This window comes from Crocuta crocuta, unplaced genomic scaffold (assembly GCF_008692635.1).
Source record: "Crocuta crocuta isolate KB4526 unplaced genomic scaffold, BGI_CrCroc_1.0 scaffold59, whole genome shotgun sequence".
NCBI classification, from domain to species: Eukaryota; Metazoa; Chordata; class Mammalia; order Carnivora; family Hyaenidae; genus Crocuta; species Crocuta crocuta.
Window position 1 is genome coordinate 2826928 of NW_027551578.1, and position 12968 is coordinate 2839895.

The following is a 12968-nucleotide window of genomic DNA, read 5'->3' on the forward strand; positions in this document are numbered from 1 at the left end:
CCATATAATCCTAGCAGATGTTTGTATAGTATCATGTATCTGTAGAGGCTCCATGAGGCTTTGGATGTGGTCGCCCCTTTCTATAGGAAGAGAGAACGATGATATGAGACAAGGTGATGTACTCGATTTAACATTCTAGTCAGAGATACTAGATTTCTGGAGGATTCTCAGTGGATCATAATCCCTCCTTAACCTGGTAGTTATTAGGAACATATTTTCCAGGGGTGCCTGTGTGGCTCAGTCGGTTAAGCGTCTGACTTTGCTCAGGTCATGATCTCGAGGTTCGTGGGTTCCAGCCCCGCGTCGGGCTCTGTACTGACTGCCAGCTCAGAGCCTGGAGCCTGCTTCTGATTCTGTGTCTCCCTCTCTCTCTGCCCCTCCCCTGCTCCCTCTCTTTCTCTCAAAATAAAGACATTAAAAAATTTTTAAAAAAAGGATCATATTTCCCCATTAATTAGTAGGTCAAAAACACAACCTGAATGGGGCGCCTGGGTGGCTTAGTCGGTTAAGCGTCCGACTTTCGCTCAGGTCATGATCTCGAGGTTCGTGGGTTCCAGCCCCGCGTCGGGCTCTGTACTGACTGCCAGCTCAGAGCCTGGAGCCTGTTTCAGTCTGTGACTCCCTCTTTCTCTGACCCTCCCCTGCTCACGCTGTCTCTCTCTCTCCTAGAAATAAATAAAAATATTTAAAAAAAAAAAACAACAACCTGAAAATAGTATCTTACCCTATCATCTGAATAATGCTTTTAAACCTTCCTCTGCATTTTTTTTTTTAAGTTTGTTTATTTTGAGAGAGACAGAGATGGTGTGAGTTGGGGAGGGACAGAGAGAGAAGGAGACAGAGAATCCCAAGCAGGCTCCACGCTGTAAGCTCGGAGGCTGCTGTGGGGCTCAAACTCATGAAACTGTGAGATCATGACCTGAGCTGAAACCAAGAGTCAGACCCTTAACCGACTGAGCCACCCAGGCACCTCTCCTCTGTACTGCTATGTTAGTCTATGTTCACAGCAGCTGTGTCAGGTAGGTGGGAAAGATATTGAGGTCCCAGTGAGCAGATCAGGAGGTTGAGGCCCTGGGGTATATCTTTTGGTTAAGTTTACTCCATCAGCTACGTGGTGGCAGAGCAGGGGCTCACGTCCAGGTGCCATAAGTGTATTTTTAACCCAGTTACGTCATGACGTCCTTCAGGCATTCTCTGCGTTTCACAGGTTGAGTGAGCCTCCAGCTCAGCAGATTCAAAAGAATCGTAAAAATTTAACAAAAAAGGTATAATAATTACATGTATGGGTTTTCAATGGCATTTTAAGAAGGAATACAATAATTGGCAGCTTCTGCTCTCCAGATCATTAAACAACTAATGTTGGCAGTTAACGAGCAATTTGGTTCCTGGTGCAGCCAGGCGTATTATTTACAACCAGCGCGACATCGAAATGTGAATGTGGGGCTTGGCTCTTAACGGCTTCACATGCCATTTACTTGGAATTATGGCCCCATTTGCTAAGAGAAAAAAAGCGAAGATAGAGCACAATCTTGCTTCTGAGTTAGTGGTTTTGCCTTTCTTAATCCATGTATCTTCCTGAGGAATACAGGTGGCTGTGTCTCTGTTAAGCCCGAGGGAGGAGATGCATCACTCAGGCGACAGAGATATCCCTCCGTCAGATGTAAGCAATCTCTTTTTAGAATCCCAAGGAAAATTCTCAAGATGGTATATTGCATTAGGGGCCTGGGTTTTGCGCTTAGTTCTTTGATCAGCTGAGAACATCAGGGAAGCCTAACCGGAGGAAGGATGACCTGACTTAACTGGGATGGGAGCTCACTTCTTTACCTTCCCGTTTTCTGAGGACGATCCAGGCCCTTGGCTCTCACTGGGCTCTCCTCATGAGGTGTTCCCCGGGCCATTGAGAATGGCAGACCCTCACTCCTTCAAACAAAAGCCATGAGACACCTCTCTGAGAGACGCCTTCCTCCATTTTGGGCCATCTGTGAGGACCGTGAGGATTTGCCCTTGGGATTCTTGGATGCACTCTTGAATGAAGAGAGTTAAGATTCTCGGGGGGGGGGGGGGCTTCTGTCTGTTTCAAAGTTTCTATGATTCACCGTGTTAGATTTCCCACCCTTGATGTGATCTGTGGACTGAGACCTTCTCTCACTTCGAGAATCATTTGCTATCTCCAGAAGCTGGGAAGAAGAAAATAGTTTTATTTTCAGGTTCAGCAAGTCCTAGAGCCTTCATATGGAACAATATATTCTTGAACTAGCTTCTCTTTTCTTGCAGTGTATCCTAGGCAGTGATGGGAAGCCAGTGGGCACATCTGGCATCTCCTTGGCCATATGTCTAAATTTATTAGGAAGTTTTTCTTTACATTTATTTATTTATTTATTTATTTATTTATTTAGACAGAGTGTGCACATGTGGAAGCAGGAGAGGCAGAGAGAGAGGGAGAGAGAGAGAATCCCAAGCAGGCTCTGTGCTGCCAGTGCAGAGCCCGCATTTGGGCTTGATCTCACAAACCGTGAGATCACGACCTGAGTTGAAATCAAGAGTCAGAGGCCTAACCCACTGAGCCGCCCAGGCGCCCCAGGAGGGTTTTCTGTATTACTTCCATTGATAATGTTGCCAGACTTTCTGTCACCATGTGGCAAGGATCCCCTTTCTTCCAGCTTCCAATTGTATTTTTCTTGCTGCCCTCTTAGCCTGCATCGAGGGCCACCGAGGCTTCTGCCTGCCACCTGGTGTCGGCGTTGGTGCCTCAGGCTTTAGGGGTCTGTTCCCACAGCGTTCAGATATCAGACTCTGTTCTCGTTATTGATTGTTGCTTACTAGGTCAACCTTACGAGTCCATGACTCAAAGCATCACCGGCCTTTCATCTTGCCCAGGAATCTGCAAGCCTGGGCACAGACAGCTAGGGCGACTCAACTGGGGCCGGAGAATCCACTTTCAGAAACGGGAGCCAAAGCAGATGAACATATGGGAAGGAAAAAGGAGAGAAGGAAACAAACCACAGGAGGCTGTAACGATAGAGAACAAACTGAGGGTTGACCCAGGGAGGTGGGTGGGGAACGGGCCAGGTGGGGGATGGTCACTAAGGAGGCACTTGAGATGAGCACTGCATGTTGGATGTAGTGATGAACCGCTTGAAACCAGAATTGCACTGTATGTTAACTAACTGGAATTTAATTTTTTTTAATGTTTATTTATTTTTGAAAGAGAGAGAGAGAGGCAGAATGCAAGTGGGGAGAGGCAGAGAGAGAGAGGGAGACACAGAATCTGAAGCAGGCTTCAGGCTCCGGGCTGTCAGCACAGAGTTCGACGCGGGGCTCAAACCTGTGAACTGTGAGATCATGACCTGAGCTGAAGTTGGACACTTAACCAACGGAGCCATCCAGGCACCCCTTACCTAACTGGAATTTAAATAAAAATTTGAACTAAAAAAAAAAGGGGGGGTGTAGCCCAGCCCAGAGAAGGACTTCTTAACCTCTTTGTACCCTCCCTGAAAACTCTGTCCTCTGCCCCACAGACTGATTGCTTTGACCCCCTGCTAGGCTGCTGCTTGAGAGGCAAGGTGGGGGGATGGCCCCCCATCTTCTGGAAAATGTGTAGTGGGTATGGCTGAGCTGGGCTCTGTGGCTAAGATGTCAACATCAGAAGTTCAGGCCTATCTACTTCTCTAGAATTGTGCTGGGCCCCTGAGCACTGGCTTCTAGGGATGAGTGCTTGTGCCTTAGCTCAGTCCAGGCCCCCACTTCGTGACCCCCCCTCCCCCCCCGCACATGCCTTCTTTCTTGTAGTGGTGGCCTCCTCGATGCTCCCTCAATTCCCAGGACTTTTTAGGCCCAGACACAGAAGGCATTTATGTGGTGTGGTACCCACATGTAAGACTCAGCATCCTTCCTGCATGTTGGCCTCTGGGTCTGCTCCACCGCTGAGACCCAGTCCTCGGATGGGTCCCCAGGTCCTGTAACTGGGCTCTACCACCATCTGTGCTCTGTAACCCGATTAGCATCCCAGTCTTCATCCGGCGTGAGGCCTGCCATGCTCTGACCATTTCCCCTCTGCTAGGATCAAAGCCTGGCTCTCTCTAGTCCCACTTCTGATATTGCTCTGATATTGACGTTGTGTGTGTATTTCTGGTTCCAGCCTTTCTCTGCTTGTATCATCCACTGTTATTGATGGCGTCCATCTGTTGAGTCACTCCCTTATTTTTTGGGGGGGCTTTGACTAATGACCGGCACTTGGGAGATAGGTGAGAAGACTAATTATGTTAAGAAAAAATAGACCTTATTTGTTGATTGCTGATCCCCAGAATCTGTTATTTTCACACCTCCCTTGGGTCTTCCCTTGGTTTGTGGTATATTTTCTTTCCCACCTGCCTCCCGTTATTTGTTTCCAAGGAACAAATAGTTGAGATAATCATTTATTCTTAAGTAGCATATCAAGATGTTTCTGGTACTCCAAGCCAATTTTTTTTAAACGATGGTTCTATCCAATTCAACCTCTCCTTTGTAGAGAATAAAAATTAGCTGTACTTAAAATACCTTGGTGTCTTAATGGAAGCCTATCTAGCTATCAACTAGATTTTCCATGTAAGCACAAAATGTTTTGCTCTCTCTAAAAAAAAATTAGATCAATGGCTAGAGGAGACGATAGGCCCAGCAAAGATTTTTCAAAGATGGTATCTGTCCAGTGTGGAAATAAACGAGACTCACCAAATGAGAGGAAGTGAAAGCTATTTCAGAGCTCAGTACAGCAAGGGAGTCAGCCACCATTACCTGTGTTTTGGCAGAGACTCAAAGGCAGGCTGAAAAGTGGGAAAACTCTGTAGTGGAGAAAAGGGAAGGCTTCTGGTGCATTCTGACTGGACGCTGGGGAATCTACAGGCAGCCTAATTACAGCATCCTGTGCAATTGTTTAGGGGAGCATATTTGGCTTTCTCTGGCTAGTCCTAAATTGGAGGCAGGGACAAAAATTAAGAAAGCTGTCAGTCATTAATAAAATCATGGCCATCTTGGACCAATTGTTACAGAAGTGACAGTTTCGTTTCCTGGACTGTCACTAGAAATAGCAATCCGCTTCTGGTGAGCCTGCCTCATAGCAGCCTGGGTCCTGGACTGGTTATTGTGGATATGGGGGTTCATTTCCTGGGCAGGTTGCTGCAGGCTGTGGGTCTGAGTGCTCCTTCTAGAAATTATCTGGCCATTGTCTGTCTGTATATTTAGCCCCTCACCAGGTACCATGCTTTCTCAAGCTGTTAGAACCATGTGTACTTGAGCTTGGAGTTCCTCAAGAGATATGATGTTGTGTCAGAAAAAACCATATAGGAATCTATTACTTTTGGAGTTTGAGAATTTTCAGCACTGGCTTTCTTTTTTTTTTTCTAGTAAAGGATAGCTGAAATTTGGGTAAATAAATGTGAATAATTTTAGGAGGATCATTACAGATAGAAAGGTCTGCAGCCTATGCAAATGCTGTGTGTGTGTGTGTGTGTGTGGCTTCCTCCTGAAGTCACGTGAGGCCTAGGGACTGGGTGACACAGCCTGCCTGAGTACAGGATTCATTCCCTAGCTCCCTTTGCACTTCCTCCCTTTATAGGTGATTTGTGGCCACATTTTCCCGTTTTGACCAAGTGACATATTGAGCTGCATTTGCACCTTATGGGAGGTTGGAAGAACCCAGTTCAAGTTCAGTAACCTCCTGTGGGAATCCTAGAACTCCAAAATTTTGTGACCTTGGGAAGGTCACTCTCTGGGTCTTAGTTTCTTCAACTGGAAATCAGGGAATGTCATTATAAGGTCCCCATCCTGGCTTGTTGGGAAGGTTAAGTGAGACCATTCTTATAACAAGATTCCTGTAATCTGTAAAATCAGACTCTCAAAAAATGACCTCAAAAAAATACCCCTCAGATACTGTGAAGTAGAGGAGGCAGATATTTAGGTTCAGGATAAATCATAAAATTAGAAGGAACAGAGTGGGTAAAATCAGTTTGAGCTTTGGGATTCACCTGGAGGGTTTTTTAAATTTTAAATATTTATTTATTTTAAGGGAGAGAGAGAGAGAATCCCAAGCAGGCTCTCCTCTGTTAGATCCCAATGTGGGGCTTGATCTCACAAAACTGCATGATCATGACCTGGATCAAGAGTCAGATGCTTAACTGCCTGAGCCACCCAGGTGCCCCTCACCTGGAGGTATTTAACTGTGGCATTTGTCGAGGAAAATATTTCGACAGGTGCTCTATAAACTCTCTGCGAAGGCCCAAGCACTGTTCTCTTGCTGAAGACCAGGCAGGCATATGTGTGGGATGATGGCGAAGGCACGACCTTCGTCTGCACAAATCCTCCCGTGGCATTTCGGAAAGGGCCCATTAGAGTCACAGAGATTGGGGTCACGGGGTCACTGATGGGACTTCCTTCAGGGATCAGCGTTTACTTTTCTGTATTTCCATCACAGAGCTCTTGGCCAGTTTCGGTAATGAGAGGGCTAAATCAAGCAGGATTTACCTCATGGGCTTGGATCTGAGACCAAAATGCTTATAAAATATTCACCGGGGGCAGCGTAGCATTTTATCATGGCTTCGGTTGCAATATTAACGGTCTCTCTGGGAATTCACACTCTTTCTGCATATATATAAAATTTACACGTCTGTCACTATGCATTTTCCCTCAGGATCAAGGAAGGGACCCAGGTTTTAATTAATGATCTCTCTCATGTTTTATTAAGGCGCTTGGTCTCTAGGGCTTTCCATGAGCTGCAGGGATATCTGAGCATGCATTTCCTGTAACTCCAGCAAAGCTTGTATGCAGGCACTTGCCCTCAGTAGTCTTTTCTGGTTTGTTTTTAGAGGTCTTTTCTCCCTGAACTGTTTGTAAGAGGAGATTGCAGACTGGGGTGTATTTTGCCTGGTGTCTCTGGGGACACGGTGCCCAGTTCACTTTTTGTCACCTCTCTTGCTTGAAAATATGGCCCAGCAGAAAGGTTGGGGCTCCCTGAGCCCAGCCACGGAAGGGACATTTGAAAGCACCTCTCTGTGCCCATGGCTGCCCTGCCTGGAGGCAGTCGCACCTCTGGGCTGCTCTTCCCCAAACCACCCATGGAACATGGCGTGGCATGTCCCTTGAGGTTCTTTCTTTTCTTTTTTTTAAAGATACCTTTTTATTGTGATAAAATAAGTATACACATAAAATTTGCCCTTTTAACCATTTTTTAAGTGTACATTTAGTGGCATTAGGTATACTCCCATCATTGTGCAAACATCACCACCATCCAGGGCCAGGACATTTTTCATCTTCCTGAATGGAAACTGTCTACTTCCCAAACTCGGGGTTCTTTGTGGGACTCCACGGGGGCCCCATCCCCCAGCGGCCCTAACTTGGTCATTGTTCAGGAGAGAAATCACAGGTCCAGGAAATGATTTCGTTGTGTTGCTATTTACAGCTCAAAGCTTGTGGAAGTACAGCCCACACTCCTTATCCGGACTTTGTTTTTCCTGAACGGGTCAAGCCCATCAGCTTGGCATCTTGGACCTTCTACCATTTGAATCCAACTTCTCTGTGGGTCTGGTCTCCATCTCGGCCACATGCCTCTTACCACCGTCTGAAGGCAAGCCCTTTGCTCTCTAACCACATTTCCGTTTCTTCTTTTGGAAACCTGAACATTCTTTCCTCATGAAACCTGCCTCTGTTTCCCCTTCTGGAACAATCTTCTCTGAGTTCTTCCAGTGTATATTTGCCCATTTCCTAGACTACATCTTCTCTTCCTTATTTAATGGCACTTCCCAGAGAGCAGGGGGTGCCTTGTTCTCTCCGTATTTGCCCACTATTGTGGTAGCCAATAAACAGCATCTCAAAAGATATTTATCCAATCATGGAATTGGACACTATGGATTACAGTGACAGAAATGTATGAGCTGGGGGTCCAGAATGCCTTTATTTATTTATTTTTTAATGTTTGTTTATTTTATTTTATTTTTTTAATGTTTATTTCTGAGAGAGAGAGAGAGAGACAGCGTGAGCAGGGGAGGGTCAGAGAGAGAGAGAGACACAGAATCTGAAGCAGGCCCCAGGCTCTGAGCTAGCTGTCAGCACAGAGCCCGATGCGGGGCTCGAACCCACGAACCGTGAGATATGACCTGAGCCGAAGTTGGACGCTTAACCGACTGAGCCACCCACGCGCCCCATATGCTTGTTTATTTTTGAGAGAGAGAGAGAGACAAAGACAGCGAGGGGAAGAGAGAGAGAAAGACACAGAATCCAAAGCAGGCTCCAGGCTCTGAGCTGTCAGCACAGAGCCCAATGCAGGTCTCGAATCCCCGGACTGGGAGATCATGACCTGAGCCAAAGTCAGATGCTCAGCTGAGTCACCCAGGCGCCCCTCAGAATGCCTTTAAACTAGGAAAACATTTTGTCACATTTCTCCCATTTATATCGGATTGAAATCTGCCTATAAATAATAAAGAAGGAAACAGCATAGTTTATAGTACCTAAGAAGGATTCTGGAGCTTTGTTTGAGTTGGAAACCTGCCTTCCTTTTTATTGCTATGTAACCTCAGCAAGATATTTTTCTTCTCTAGATTTCAGCTTTCCTGATTGTTTAGCAGCGATAACAACTTGTATTTTAGTGAACATGAAATGCACTGTTATTTTATACACTACTAAGAAAGAAAAACTGCTATCAACTAAACAATGATACCATGCTTTCTGTGGCTTAGAGTTTGTATTTTATATGTATTAAAATAGTTCTTCTAGATGTATTTAGGCTTTTGAAAAGTCACATATCACTCTTTCAAAAGGAAAATTAATCACTTAAGGTTTTCCAAAAATGTCTTCATATTCAGGGTCTGAGTGTTCTGAAACACATTTCATTTTTTTAATGTTTTATTTATTTCTGAGAGAGAGAGAGAGAGAGACAATGTGAGCAGGGGAGGGTCAAAGAGAGAAGGAGACACAGAATCCAAAGCAGGCTCCAGGCTCTGAGCTGTCAGCACAGAGCCTCACGAGGGGCTTGAACCCACGAACCCTGAGAACATGACCTGAGCCGAAGTTGGACGCTTAACCGACTAAACCATTCAGGCGCCCCTGAAACACATTTCAATTCCATGTGGTCAGAGCTCAGGTGTTTTTTGTTTTTTGTTTTTTCTTCCATGTTATCATCCTCTGCAGCAGTGACCCTATTGGGGATGCAAGTCTTTTTCCTCTAAGAATGAACTATTATTTTCTATAGGGCTCTGTAGGTTTCTGCCAAGCTGTAACACCTTTCTTCAAGTTTTAACTGATGGTGCTTTCCCGATCTTACAAACCCATTCCAAGAGATGGCAATAACCAGGTCTCACGTGGTCCTTAAGATGGTTTGTACTTTGAAACGTGGGGGGACTGCAGACGGTCCGCGAGGCCACCAAGAAGGACAGTCCCCGCATAGGAGCTTCATCCAGACCGCCTCCTGCCTGATAGCAACTGTAAGACACATCGCCACTTCAGAGATGTTAACACGTGAAAACCATAGGGTTCATTTCAGGCCTGGCTTCCCTCCTAGGGGTGTGGTGAGAGTTGGAGGAGAAGAGGATTGTGGCTGTGATTGCGGAAACATCACGGAGCTGTCTGATAGCAATAACTATTATTTATGGAGTGCTCATTAATGTGATATGCTTCTTAATGTATAGTGTTAAGTTTCATATTAAAACTTCCCCCTTTTTATTGAGGCCTGATGTATATTCAGTGAAGTGCACAGATCTTCAGTACCCACTTATGTGAATTTTGACCCCTGTCATCTGCAGCCCTATCAGGATATTTTTATCCCTCCAGAAACACCATCCTTGGGCCCCTTCCCCAGATGGCCTCTGTTCTCATATCTTTCACCGTGGATCTGTTTTGCCTGTGCTAGAACTTAATGGAATCGTGTGGCATGTGGTCTTTTGCATTTTTTTTTCTTTGTTCGTGTGTGGGATTCCCACGTCACTGTGTGTATGAGACCCTTGGGCCTTTTCGTTGCTGAGTAGCACAATCTTCCATTGGGTAGATGTGCCCCTGTGTCTGCCTTTCCCCCCTTGATGGACATTTAGTTTGTTTCGTTTGGGCTATCACTTGTAAAGCCACGATGAACTTTTGAGGACAACTGTTTTTGATTACATGTTTCATTTCTCCTGGGTAAATACCTGGAAGTAGAATTTTTGGGTCCAAAGGTGATTGTGCCATTGACAACGCCCATTATGCACAGGAGTCCATATCCTTGAGCTTTGGTGTCGTTCATTTGCGCCATTTGAATGGTTTTATAATGGAATCTCAGTGGCTTGAATTTGTATTTTTCTGGTGACTAACAGCCACCATCATGTTTTCATAGGACCACCAGCCATCTGCACATCTCACCCTGTAAAGTCAGTTGCCTGGTTTTCCATGGGGTCATTTGTGTTTTACCGAGTTGGAGGATTCCACTCCTTTGTCAGATCAACATGTTGCAAATATAGTCTCCCCGTCTGTGGCTTGCCTATTCATTTTCTTAGTGGTATTTTTTATGAGTAAAGGTTTTTTTCATTGTGATGAAGTCTACTATCTATTTTTTTTATAGGTAGTATTTTCTGGGTCCTAACCAAAGTTTTGCTTATTCCAAGGTCAGAAAGGTATTCTGTATTTTCTTTTTAGAAGCTTTATGGGTTTTGCTGCTACAGGTAGGTCTGTGATCTGTCTCTAATGAAATTTTGTGTATGGTTTGAACTGTGATTCAAGGTTCTTATGTCTCCATCTTGCTAGCTAGTTGTTCTATGGCCATTCTTTGAAAATACAGTTGACCCTTGAACCATGTGGCGATTAGAGGTGCTGGCCTCCCACATAATCAGAGTATAACTATTGATTCACCCAAAATGTAACTGCTGGTAGCCTCCTGTTGAGCCTTACCAATAACATAAACAGTTGATTAACACGTATTTTGTATGTGATAGGTTTTACATAGTGTATTCTTACAATCAAGTAAAAATGTTATTAACTGTTTTTTAATGTTTATTTATTTTTGAGAGAAAGAGAGAGAGAGAGAGATGGAGCATGAGCTGGGGAGGGGCAGAGAGAGAGGGAGACACAGAATCTGAAGCAAGCTCTAGGCTCCCAGCTGTCAGCACAGAGCCTGACGTGAGGCTCGAACCCACGAGTTGTGAGATCATGCCCCAAGAAAAGAAAATGTTATTAAGAAAATCACAGGAAGAGAAAACATATTTGCAGTGCAATACTGTATTTATAAAAAAAAATCCATGTGTACATGGATCTACATAGTTCAAACCTGTGTTGTTCAAGGGTCCATTGTACTGTCTCTTCCTCACTGACTTACTCTAGCACTTTGGTTGGAAGTCAGTTGACTGTGCAAGTGGGTCTACTTCTGGACTGTCTATTCTATTCCATTGATCTGTTTGTCTATCTATTTATCTATATGCCAATGCCATACTGTCTTGATCTGTAGCTTCAGCATTATTTTGAAATCAAGTAATATATCTCCTCTTCATTCTACTTTAAAGATTTTTTTTGGCTGATCCTTTGCATTTTCCTTTATATTTTAGAATACACTTGTCAGTTTCTACAAAAGACTATTATGAGATTTTGATTGGAATCGTATCAAATGAATAGATGAATTTGAGAAAAATAGAAATGTTAAAAACACTTAGTTTTCCAACAGATGTGTAGATAGTATTCTGTCTTTCTGATTCCTTCAAGTCCTCTTTCATTATTCTCTCAGGAGTTTAAAAATGGTTTTCTGTGTGGAGGTCTTCCACACGTTTCTTTAAATGTATCCGTAAGTATTTTGAGTTTTAAAATATCTTGTAAATGGCTTTCTAAGAAAACTCATATTCCACTTGCTGTTGATATTTATAAATGCAATTGATTTTGTATATTGCCCTTGTATCCCGAAATCTTGCTAAATTCAATGTGTGATATATTTTACTTAGTGCTTTACAGAATTCCATGTTTATTCTTGAAGCCGCCTGTGAGGCAGGTGTTAGCACAGTCAGATTTTGTAAGAAGTTTGCCCTGAAATTTCACATGCCTCTTTCTTTGCTCAAGGTCAGTAGGTTGGGTAACAGGAGGACCAGGATTTGAATTGAGGTCCAGTCTGACTCCAATGGCTTGCCCCTTTCTGATCTCCTATAATATGTTACCTCTTCGACATTTGGATATTTTATTTATCTTTTTAAATTTTTTAATGTTTTATTTATTTTTGAGAGAGAGAGAGACAGTGAGCAGGGGAGGGTCAGAGAGAGGGAGATACAGAATTCGAAGACAGGCTCCAGACTCTGAGCTAGCTGTCAACACAGAGCCCAATGTGGGGCTCGAACCCACGAACTGTGAGATCGTGACCTGAGCCGAAGTCAGATGCTCAACTGGCTGAGCCACCCAGGCGCCCTGACATTTGGATATTTGAATGGAGTGATAGCATGTGGTTTCCCTGGATTTCACTCGGACAGTTTTGCGTCACTGTGTTTCACAGGGATGCGAATTGGCCAATGGGACCTTTACGGCAGACTTAATGAAAATAAGGCGATAAAGAGACTGGGGGTTTTCCAAGTCAAAGAAGGATAGTCAGTATTTCCCAGACTCCTCCACAGAAGACCATTCACGCAGTGGGACGCAGTTGTGTAGCTCAACCCTCTTTCTCCGTAGTGTTGGTGCGCATTAGTGGTTGCTAAATCGTCCACGTGTGGGGATGCTGTAAAACCTGTTTCCCCTCCTTCTCTCTTGCCATGTGCTGCAGGAAACCATTTCTGTACAGCCAAGGAGCTCACAGAGGAGATGCGATCATTAGCATCAGAGAAGGAAGGGCTGGAGGGACTCCTGGACAAAATGCTGGTGCTGGGTGCCAGGAACATCCAGAAGCTGGGAAGTATGAAGGAAGATTACAGCAGACTGAGAAAGGAGCTGGACCAGGGTGAATCCGCCTATGGTAAGTAGTCACTGTTGCCTGGAGAAGTATCTATGGTGCCGATTGTCTTGTGTGCCTCATG

General features: G+C 44.5%; 1 protein-coding gene across 1 annotated transcript in view; it reads left to right on the plus strand.

The window, feature by feature from the left end:
- Positions 1 to 12968, plus strand: part of DISC1 (DISC1 scaffold protein) — a 303581-nt gene that overhangs the window by 93352 nt on the left and 197261 nt on the right. Inside the window, exon 9 of the mRNA XM_077751688.1 lies at positions 12719 to 12907. Coding sequence (XP_077607814.1) covers positions 12719 to 12907 — 189 coding nt within the window. The remainder of the gene's footprint in view (positions 1 to 12718; positions 12908 to 12968) is intronic.